Source organism: Odontesthes bonariensis, chromosome 4, assembly GCF_027942865.1.
Source record: "Odontesthes bonariensis isolate fOdoBon6 chromosome 4, fOdoBon6.hap1, whole genome shotgun sequence".
In the NCBI taxonomy this organism is placed as follows: domain Eukaryota; kingdom Metazoa; phylum Chordata; class Actinopteri; order Atheriniformes; family Atherinopsidae; genus Odontesthes; species Odontesthes bonariensis.
Window position 1 is genome coordinate 42,502,907 of NC_134509.1, and position 11,646 is coordinate 42,514,552.

Consider the following 11,646-nt stretch of genomic DNA (forward strand, 5'->3'; position numbering starts at 1 on the left):
AACCACCTCTGTCATTTCCGTGAACACGCGCATCAGTGTGGATGACGGTTTGTTAGCCTGATTTAAAGATGAACACGGTCCTATCCCGAGCCAACTCGCTGTTCGCCTTCTCTCTGAGCGTCATGGCGGCGCTGACGTTCGGCTGCTTCATCACCACCGCCTTCAAAGACAGGAGAGTTCCTGTGGACATCCACGTCTCCAAAGTGATGCTGTAAGAACCCTCTGTAGCGTTAGCTGTGCGCGCGGCTTTACATATGTGCTGCGTTTAACCAAAAGGTTTTTAACCTTTTTTTTTTATAAAAAGGTTTTTAACCTTTTTAATCCATGCTACGACGCAGACGGAAGCCGCGCAGGACTATGAGACCCCTGACTACGTTTTAAAATCGCCTTCAGTCTAAATAAACCGCAGCTTCAGGCAGAGAGTCTCTATTATGAGGAGAGGGAAAACTGGCGGCTATTTCCGGGTGGTACTGCACTCTAGGGGCGCCAACGAAGCAGTGCAGAGCACGCCGAACTCTATGGTGGTACTATGAAATCCACATTAGATCCAGCCATTGCTTTCGATAGAATTTTTTATATTTTTTTATTTTCATTTTCCTAAAGGAAGGATAAATTATCCTTTCAAACGGCACTTGGTTTGATTTTTTAGACTCGCTAGATCTTTTTAAAATACACATTTATTGTCAGTATTGCCTCACGAGTGACGTCAGGCATGTGGCATCACTTTACGGCATGGTCAGTCCTAGCGCTGAGCTAGCAGAGAGGTGTTAGCTCAAATAGTTACAGATTTCAGCACATCCCTTTTACATACTCTCTGACTAGCCTCTGGTTTAGCTTTGGTTGTTGTTAGCAGCACCAGGTTAGCACTCTGGCACAGTGGACGAGTGCCGTAAAGCAGCCGGTCGTAATCAGCCGTGCGTTCATCAGATTCCGTTAGCAAAATGCTAGCGGAGACTGACTCGCAAATGCCAGACCTGTAAGAAAACAGAAAGATATAACTCCCAGGTTATTGTACTTTTGATATAAATCTACATCCCGCTGTCAGAAATCACAGTAATATTTTCAGGTTTCAGTCGCTAGCGGGGACATTTTTTGAGTTATTAGCGCCAGCCCTATGGAAAATGGTCATTCTGCACTCGCTCGCCAGCGCCCCCAGAGAAAATCAACTGAACTGCAGCCAAATTTTTTATAATGGGGCGAATAGGAAGTGGAACGGCTGTCTGTAAAAGGGCTGTGCTTCAGGTCAGACAGAGCTGACCCGGAACCGGAAGTGACCTCCGTCCCGACCTGGGGGGGCTAAGTGGTCGTAAAGGCACAGCCATTATAACGAACAGCCTTGCCACTCTGTATTAAGCCCCATTGTACCGGCTTTTTGGCTGCAGTTCCACCAGAATTCCACTGGGCGCGTCGGTGGAGACCAGAATGAATGGGGCCCAATGGAGCTAGATGCTACAAATGGTCAGTTTCACCTAAGTCTCCTCAAGAGCGCTCAGATTTGAATGTAGTTTCTGAGAGCTCAACATGGGTTTCAAGTCAAAAATCTACTGAACGAGTACATATATCCCTTTGATTTCTTACAGGTTGGCTTCTTGTTGTCCACAACGCGCTAGCATTGTGCTAATGACAGCTGGTCGACCAGCTATGTATGACGTCATATACACTTCAAATCCTTTTTTTAAGCAAATGAGTGGCTCTAAAAATCTAAAACTCAGCCATGGGTATTTTCTAAACACCCTCTTTCGAAAACAACATTCGAATTACTAGAGAAAAAATTATATCTTGAGATAAGGGCACGAAAGGGCGTATAGCTCCATAGGACTCCATTCATTCTGGTCTCCAAAATTGGGCGCCCCACGTGGAAAGAGGGTGGAACTGCAACCAAAATCGCCTCGTTGGAAACCGGAAATGCACCGTGAGTGGCGAATCTGTCCTATTATAGAATCTGTGGTAAAGGCCTGTTCATACAGGAGACCTGGAACAGTACTGCCCGATAAAGAGGCATTTGTTCACACAACAGTCACTTCAGTCAGAGAGTCTCTATTATGAGGAGAGGGAAAACTGGTGGCTTTTTCCGGGTGGTACTGCACTCTAGGGGCGCCAACGAAGCAGTGCAGAGCACGCCGAACTCTTGGGTGGTACTATGAAATCCACCTTAGATGCAGCCATTGCTTTTGATAGAATTTTTTATATTTTTTCATTTTAATTTTCCTAAAGGCAGGATAAATTATCCTTTCAAACGGCACTTGGTTTGATTTTTTTAGACTCACTAGATTTGTTTAAAATACACATTTATTGTCAGCATTGCCTCACGAGTGACGTCACGCATGTGGCATCACTTTACGGCATGGTCAGTCCTAGCGCTGAGCTAGCAGAGAGGTGTTAGCTCAAATAGTTACAGATTTCAGCACAGCCCTTTTACATACTCTCTGACTAGCCTCTGGTTTAGCTTTGGTTGTTGTTAGCAGCACCAGGTTAGCACTCTGGCACAGTGGACGAGTGCCGTAAAGCAGCCGGTCGTAATCTGCCGTGCGTTCTTCAGATTCCGTTAGCTAAATGCTAGCGGAGACTGACTCGCAAATGCCAGACCTGTAAGAAAACAGAAAGATATAACTCCCAGGTTATTGTACTTTTGATATAAATCTACATCCCTCTGTCAGAAATCACAGTAATATTTTCAGGTTTCAGTCGCTAGCGGGGACATTTTTTGAGTTATTAGCGCCAGCCCTATGGCCAATGGTCATTCTGCACTCGCTCGCCAGCGCCCCCAGAGAAAATCAACTGAACTGCAGCCAAATTTTTTATAATGGGGCGAATAGGAAGTGGAAGGGCTGTCTGTAAAAGGGCTGTGCTTCAGTGCTCTGTTGAAGTGATGGAGAGACACAACGTGCACTCGCGATATTCAGACATCATTCCAGCGAGACTAACTGGGACCCAATGTGCGCAGAGCACGGGTTGTGTCAAGGGCAGATTATAGTTCTGCGTCTATCGTCTTGACGTGTTGCTTTGCTCTGGTCGCGAACCACTTTTCATGTTATGGTTCTGCAACCTCGGTCTGGAATTTCTCGGGACGCACAGCAGTTTCCCCTCGCGAGAATTTCGGTGGGCGGTGACGAGAACTTCGGCGGCGCCGGCGGAAGTGTTTATCTTTCAAAAAAAAAAAAAGTGTATGCAAGATATGGATCTGGAGTTGCTCGACATCGAAGAAGAACAGCTTCTTTTATTGGAGTTGGCGAAAATGCAAAGGAGGAAGCCACACAGACAACCGGAAAGGCACACAGAGGACCAATCACAGCCGCTTTTGTCTGCGCACTTCCGTTGGTGGTCTGCGTAGTCAGGATTTTTTTGAGGTGCACGAGAACGCGCGCAGAGCCTCTGCGTGGGGGAGTGGTCAAGATTTTGACGCTCGCAGAGGCTCTGCGTCCGAGCGTCAGAGGCTTTGCGTCTGAAGCATAAATCAGCCTTCAGACAGCTGAGCAGGATGTGTTTAAAGTCTGAAGGAAACACTGGAGACTTTGGCTCCCTCTACTGCTGTGGGATGGAACACCACTGGGGTTCAAACCAAGTCGGTGTGAGCCCTCCACATGAACAGCCATGCATATGATCATATGACCTGTTGTCAGAGGCCATCCAAACGTTAGCTGGCTGTCAGCTCTCAACACATTGAAACAAGCCTGATGCTTAGAATGTGTAGCTGCCGCGGCTGGTGGGTGATGACCCTGTGAGGCATTTTCTCCCAGACACCGCAGTGGACAGGTCTGTCCACACAGGTCCACATGTTTGCATGTGTGACCCTGTTGAAGAGGTGGTCCCACTGCTCTAAGGGAGAGTGGACATGGCAGAACACTGCTGTCCCACTTCTGTCCCCCTGCTGTCCCACCTCTGTCCCCCTGCTGTCCCACCTCTGTCCCCCTGCTGTCCCACCTCTGTCCCCCTGCTGTCCCACCTCTTTCCCCCTGCTGTCCCACCTATTTCCCCCTGCTGTCCAGTACACCACCTCTGCCTGCACCAGAGAACTCAGACAGGTGCCCATCAGAAGGCTGATGGATTGATATTTGCTGGTGAGGGGCAGATCTTTTCCAAAGTGTTTCCAGCAGCAGCTTGTCAGGGGTCTGTGTGCTCGCTGAAGCATCACTTCACTTCAGTGTGTGGAACAGAGTACAGGCTCCACCCAAACTCAGACGTGCTGTTTGTTTCAGATTCTTTCTGAAGCTCACTAAGCATGAGCACATGCACCCTGAGCAGTGAGAGTTGATGAGGTCTGCTGCTCTGCTGCTCTGCTGCTCTGCTGCTGCTGCTCTGCTGCTCTGCTGCTCTGCTGCTGCTGCTCTGCTGCTGCTGCTGCTCTGCTGCTGCTGCTCTGCTGCTCTGCTGCTCTGCTGCTCTGCTGCTGCTGCTGCTCTGCTGCTGCTGCTCTCTCACCTTCCTGTGTGTCTCATCCTTGGTGTTTCTCTGTCTCCAACAGGAAGAACGTGGATGACTTCACAGGACCCAGAGAACGAAGCGATCTGGGTTTCATCACCTTTGACGTCTCGGCTGATATCCTTCACAGTCATTGTGTTACTGAAGGAAGATACCACCTGTATTTAGTTTAGGGGGAGCTCAGCAGTCAGGGAACTGGAAGAACCAATGCTGATGAAACAGTTCTCTGGAATCCTCTACACTGTTGCTGGTGGGAGAGAGAGTCTTTTTAAGACCTTTCTATTTAATCACATGTGGGACTGTTAGAAGTCATGAGTGAGGACAGGTGTAGGGTTGGTATCACCCGGTGGCAGGGGACTGAGTAATATCACATGTTGGTCAGTGGGATGGAGCGCAGACAGCTGCTGCTGCTGCTGCTGTGTTGCTTCAGTATTCATTCACTTGTTTAATCTCCACTGTTACCAGCACCCTCCACTACACTACATGAGCTTCAGAACTGGAACCCAGTGTAAATATCTGTAGCAGTGAGTCTAGTTCTAATCTCCATGAGGGTATAATCTTGTATGTTTTCACACAAACATCCATTGCATAGAGTCAGTGTAAGTCATGGTATTTCAAAGTGACTCCCAGCCATAAACTCTACTGAGGTTTTGTTTGAACGCTAACTGCAGACATTTTTCTTTATAGTAATGTTTTCTGAGTTTAGCTCACACACAGAGCAGTGTGATGACTATCTTTTAGCTCTTCTGCTGTAAACTGTTGTCCTATTTGTCTTAACGCTCCCACATCTGCAGCCAATATTTGACTGGAACGTTAAACAGCTGTTTCTCTACCTGTCAGCTGAGTATGCCACAAAGAGCAACGTAAGTCCCTGTGCTGAGCGCAGCATGTCATGTGTGTGTCTGTCAGAGAAGGTGTGTATTCTCAGTGATGTTGGAGGGTAGTGATGCTCCGATCAGCATTTTTTGGACCGATCACCAAAATCATGATCTGCCCGATTGCCGATCACGGAAGGAATCGGACATTTCCATGCCTTTCATCTAGCAGAGAGTGCACCATTTATAGAAATTAAACCGCCAGAGGTAGCTGGGGACATGTAGAACAAGAATCTGGTGGAGTTTGCAGAAAACAATTGTTTTTTTTATTTTCTATTAATATTTTAATCTGCCCATATACACCATTCATTGGGTAGGATTTCAGCATCAAATTATTAAACAATGATGCAGTGGAATGACTTGAAAATCACCACAGAGGTAGCTGGGGACATGTAGAACAAGAATCTGGTGGAGTCGGCAGAGAACATTTTGATTTGGTTCTAAATGAAGTTTTCAAATCTGACTATGCAGAAATGAGTTTGATTCTGAATATGCTTCAATAATTTTGTTCTATCATTTTGTTTTAATCATTAAAAAGAATGTAGTAAAAAGAAACAACCAAGTAATGACAGGTGTATGTATTCCAACAAATGAAAAATCAACTTCGATATAGATTTCTGAGTTTACGGGGTGCACTTGAATGCACCATAAATCCGCTCACACGCTTTACCGTACGACGCGATGTAAACGGGCACTCGATTTTCAAGTGTAGCTAGCGCGACCGCAGTAAGTTTCACATCTTTCTGACACACTTTGAAGAAATTCCAGACAGGAGAGGTCATGTTGTCGAGATGCACTGTAGAGGTTTTGCCTGTTCGGTTCTGTACACACGTCACGTACCACATTAGAAAGTGGTCGCTAGTAATTTAAGTCAAAAAAAAAAAAAAAAGCTAGTAATTTACGTCACGTGATCGGTTTTTTGATCGGCATATTTTTCCGATCGCCGATCAGGCTATTTTTGGGCATTATCAGCCGATCATGATCGGCAGCCGATCGATCGGACCATCGCTATTGGAGGGTATACGTAGTTCAGCTAAAGGGTTAAATATTTTCTCATATTTTCTGAACACACGAGCCCTCGTCCACGTCACTGCTGAGGAATGCTGCAGCATGCCAAACGTCAGGCATCATTGTTTGTCTCAGCATAGAGAAGCTGACACTCAGACGAGGAAATCCAACTCAAGGCTGTGCTTTCCCAGCTGCCATTGAACGGAGCATCACTGTGTGTGTGTGTGTGTGTCAGTAAAATGCCAGAAACACGGTGAACACCAGCACAGCTGTATGACTCAGAACTGCTGTGTGTGTGTGTTTTTTTTTAAGACTTTTAAGACACTCTGACCCCAGAGTGTGTATTAAATGTAGCTTTTAAAGCTTTGATATTTGTCCAGAGGACAGAAAGTAACATTAAATTGTGGGTGTGTCAGTCTCTGAACCAGGTGGTGCTATGGGATAAGATTGTTCTTCGTGGGGAAAACACCAAACTGAACCTCAGAGACATGAAGTCCAAATACTTCTTCTTCGACGATGGGAATGGACTCAGGTAAGACTCTCTGGAGACTCGCTCATAATTCCCACCGTTACCCACCTCAGACTCAAACTTGACCATCCTGTCAGATTTGCAGCAGGCTCATCTTCATCAGGGTTCCCGCGGGGTCTTAAAATGTCTTAAAAGCATTGAATTTATGAATTTGGAAATAATACCTTAAAAAGACTTGAAAAAGTCTTGAATTTTGATATCTGGGTCTTAAAATTTGTGCAGTAAGTTCTCCGTATCACATTCTCCTCAAACGTTTCATTTGTCAACTAGGCTACTATTATTTTGAAAAGCCTAAATAACGTAGCCTAAATGAAGAGTGGCGGAACCAATCATTGAGAACGCAATGCTGCCCCTACAGCTCCGCCCCGGGTCCAAGAACGTCACATTGCTGCAGCACTGACACAGACCACAGCAACAAGCCAAGCAGAAGCGTGAAAAATCAAGGCAAATCTGCGCAGAAAACAAGAAAGTTTAACTTACGCTGTTATGTTGTTTTTTAACATTTGTTTGCTTTTCCTTGCTTCCCATTTCTTGCTGGGATTATGGGGAAATGTCGTAGAGTCTCACGCCAAGTCCTTCAAGCACATGAAAAATATCAAAGCGAAGGATCAAACTCCTTCCATCGCCGGGGTGTTTCAACCGGCCAACGCTAGCCAGTTAGCTATTAATGTATCTGAGCTAGCAGATAACGTTAACCAGCCAACTGCTAGTTCAGCCCCTCCAGTTACGACCGTCACCGCAACTAGAGTAGATCTGCGAACAGCTTTTGGGTCCACACCAACCATGAAAGCAGAGGTGTTGTGGACTCTTAACACAATCACCAAACACCATTCATATAATGGAAACGAGGGTATTTCAGAGTTGTTTAAATGCATGTTCCCCGATTCCGACATCGCTGCCACAATTACTTGTGGTCCCAACAAAACGGCGTACATTGCCAAGTTTGGTTTAGCTGTGTATATTAAACAGGAACTGGTGTCCAAGGTAAACAAATCACCGTTCGTTCTTATGTTCGATGAGATATTCTATGTTCTCATTTTTTTTGTTGATTTTCATTATTTATAGTTCTCTCTACTCCCCATATTCCCAGCATGGAATAAGTAGCTAGCTAACATAACCAAAAAACAACTTAACTGTGTCAGTTAAACTTTTTTGTGGTCTGCTGAAATTTTCTTTGATTTTTCACACCTCTGTTTGGCTTGTTGTCTGTGTCTGTGCTGTGGTGTTGTAGCGTTTACTACTACTATGCTGCAATGTTTCATCAATGCTTTACACAGTCCACACTTTCATTTGTTTGAGAAATAAATGAACAAATTAAAAAAAAAAAAAAAGTTTTTCTTTGCCGGTAGGTCTGTGAAATAGGTTTTTTTTTATTTTTTTTATAAATGGTCTTAAAAAGGTCTTAAAAAGACTTAAATTTGATTTGAAGAAACCTGTAGGAACCCTGTTCATGTTCAGTTCCCCTGCTCGTTGTGGGCGGGGCTTCTGAACAATGCCTGCTGGTACCAGTGTGGACAGCAGAGCAGCCTCCACCTCCTGCAGCTCTGTGCTGTGTGCAGCCGTCTGCTCCAGCCTTCACTTGTTCTGACCCCATGTGCAGGTGGACACCTCCACCCGTGAGAGGCAGATGAAATGGGTGCAGCTAACTTGTTATTGGCAAGCTAAGTTTGCACAGTAGTGACTGGAAGACGAGCTGTCAGGGTCAAACGTGCACCGAACCAGCAGGTTCTCGCTTGGATGATGTCATACACAGCTATGTGCTCAGTGTTTCCTAACCCTAACACACAGCTATGTGCTCAGTGTTTCCTAACCCTAACCCTAACCCACAGCTATGTGCTCAGTGTTTCCTAACCCTAACCCTAACCCACAGCTATGTGCTCAGTGTTTCCTAACCCTAACCCTAACCCACAGCTATGTGGTCAGTGTTTCCTAACCCTAACACACAGCTATGTGCTCAGTGTTTCCTAACCCACAGCTATGTGCTCAGTGTTTCCTAACCCACAGCTATGTGCTCAGTGTTTCCTAACCCTAACACACAGCTATGTGCTCAGTGTTTCCTAACCCTAACCCACAGCTATGTGCTCAGTGTTTCCTAACCCTAACACACAGCTATGTGCTCAGTGTTTCCAAACCCTAACCCACAGCTATGTGCTCAGTGTTTCCTAACCCTAACCCTAAGCCCTCTGCAGACTGACTTTGCTCTGAACACTTGAACCAGCTGCTGTGTAGGACAGTGATGACAGGTGACCTGGTGTGTCTTTGCAGGAACGAGGATATTTGATTCCCGCATGTAGGGGGATCTTTATGTTCTGGAACTAAAATGTGGAACCTCTCAAAGAAAAACAACAAGCGCTAACAATGAATAAAGATCCAGCTCCCCAACAGCACCCTTATCCTCTCAGGGTCCCAAGTAGTGCTGGGCGGTATACCGGTTCACACCGAATACCGGTTTATAATTTCGTTATGAAATGAATTTTTAATATACCGGTGTATTTGATTACACAACGGGGGGAACGCTGCGTCGCGCGACATTGTTTGAGACGGGACCCTTTTCAGTGTTGCGCTTCTAAACACGCATGTTTACTGTCTATTTTTAACGCTATTTAAAAAATACTGGTATTTGTTAAGCTGTATTTCATTTCCCTGCTCTCCCTCCGTCTCTGTCAGTCATGCGTCTCTCTCACATAGCCTACACACTCACTCACACACAGCCCCTCCCCTCCGTGCACACCGCATGTGTCTCCATCAGCGAGATCATCCCTGGAAGCGTGGAAGCTTGCTAGCTTCAGCGTCGCGTTAGATTAGCTCCCATTAAAAAGTCCTGTAAAAATATTTTATATTTTTGATACAATGTTGTCCCGTTCCGACCCGACCCGACCCAGTGTTTCCCGCAGTGCATTATAGTTAAGGCGGCCGCCTTGCCAACGTTCCCAAAAAAAAAAAAAATTTTTTTTTTTTTAAACCGAAGTAATAATGCTTTGCCAGGCTCAGACATTAAAAGACAGCATTGATAACATTGAATTGCGACACCTACTGGTTGTTAATGTAAATAGTTAATAATGTAAATAAAAAAGTGTTACAGCTTCGTTATTGCTCTAACAGCCCCGTCCCATTCCAAGTACACCCCCCCCCCCCAACGACTCACCACCTTGACTAAGCAATTTCCTGTGGGAAACACTACGACCCATAGCAAACCCTAACCCAAGCGATTACGCCTTCTTTATAAAGTTAACTTGTCGCAAGTTTGCCGTTAAAAAAAAAAAAATAAAAAAATGTAGTTGGGTTGTCGAGGTCAAAACACTAGCAGCTGTGAATCAAATAAATTAGGTTTTTTAAACTCTTACACTGAATGTTTGCTGCTTCAATCCAGATGAGTATTGAAAAATATTTTCCGCGAAAAGAGACGTGTTGAGGATGAGGACCAGCCTGAACCGGAGGTATCAGTCTGAAACAGCTGAACAGTACGACCAGTGTAATTAGCTATGTTATTCATTTGTTTACAATGAAGATGTCAATATTAATACAATAAAGTTCTGTGTGACCAATTATTAACGAAGGAATTATTTTGAAGAATTTTTATTTTAATTTTTAAATCTGTAGAAAATGCTGTGAACACCTAATTATGCATGAAAAAAATACCGTGATATACCGTGATATGTATTTTTGGTCATACCGCCCAGCACCAGCACTAGTCCCAAGCAGAAGTCAGATGGAAGCTAACATTTAGTTTCCGTTTGCACTGGAGCCCAGAAAGTGGTCCCATCTCCTGACAAACATCGTTTGAGCTCATTATTAGAAATGGTTTAGATGATTTTTCCTGTGTTCCAGCTGTGATCAGCTCTGAGCTTCTTATGGGGACTGATTGCAGATCATTTCTGATCATGTTGAAGCTGCGGGTGAAGATCCCACGCAGGCTGAAAACATTGTCATACAGCACAGGCAACTGGTCGCTGGTATGGTCCACTGCGTTAAAGCGCTCTCGAAAATGACAGGATCTGATATTTCCCATAATACAATTCTTTAGCATCTTTTCTCAGATGCTTCCTGCCCATATTTTTTAAACATAAAACTTGTGAATATCTTTCTAAAATGTGTGCATGTGGAGTTGTGCCACTGAACGTCATTGGCTGATTGTTGCACTTTGTCTTCAGGGCCAATAAGAACATCACTCTGACACTATCTTGGAATGTTGTTCCCAACGCTGGAATTCTCCCGCTGGTGGCAGGAAGTGGACATGTCAGCCTGCCTTTCCCAGAGTCATACGAGATGACCAGGAGCTATTAGATACATGCAGCCTGCTGAAACACTTTCATGGATGTAAATGTTGGTTTGTAATAAAAATGGAAACTGGAACATATATGTTTGTGGAATCATTGGGAAATTTAATTCAATTCAGTTTTATTTCTATAGCACAAAATACAACAAATTACACTCAAGACACCTCAAAGATACAGTCCAATTCACACGGAGCCAGTTACAAAAGTAGCCAAGCTAAGAAAACCAACAGATTGCATTTCAACTTCTCTCCCCCAGCAGTCTGGGCCTATAGCAGCTTAACTATGGGATGTTTCAGGATTACCTGAACCATCCCTAACTATAAGCTTTATCAGAAAGGAAAGTTTTAAGCCTTGTCTTAAAAGTGGAAAGGGTGTCTGCTTCCCGGACATTTACTGGCAGTTTATTCCACAAGAGAGGGGCCTGATAACCGAAGGCTCTGCCTCCCAAACTGGCAGCTGGTTCCACAGAGAGGGGCCTGATAACTGAAGGCTCTGCCTCCCAAACTGGCAGCTGGTTCCACAGAGAGGGGCCTGATAA

The 11,646-nt window shown here is 45.0% G+C and overlaps 1 protein-coding gene across 1 annotated transcript; it reads left to right on the forward strand.

Moving 5' to 3' along the window:
• spcs3 (signal peptidase complex subunit 3) lies at window positions 1-11,188 on the forward strand. Its single transcript, XM_075464246.1, has 5 exons — window positions 1-211; window positions 4,463-4,536; window positions 5,206-5,282; window positions 6,719-6,834; window positions 10,983-11,188. The coding sequence occupies exons 1-5, from the start codon at window positions 69-71 to the stop codon at window positions 11,113-11,115; spliced, it is 543 nt and encodes a 180-aa protein (XP_075320361.1). The 5' UTR covers window positions 1-68; the 3' UTR covers window positions 11,116-11,188.
• Window positions 11,189-11,646: the final 458 nt, after the last annotated feature.

Coding starts and splice junctions, on each gene's coding strand:
- spcs3 (XM_075464246.1), top strand. CDS start 69: ATGAACACGGTCCTATCCCGAGCCAACTCGCTGTTCGCCTTCTCTCTG. Junction 4,537..5,205: donor CACCTTTGACGTCTCGGCTG/ATATCCTTCACA, acceptor TAACGCTCCCAC/ATCTGCAGCCAATATTTGAC. Junction 6,835..10,982: donor GACGATGGGAATGGACTCAG/GTAAGACTCTCT, acceptor CTTTGTCTTCAG/GGCCAATAAGAACATCACTC.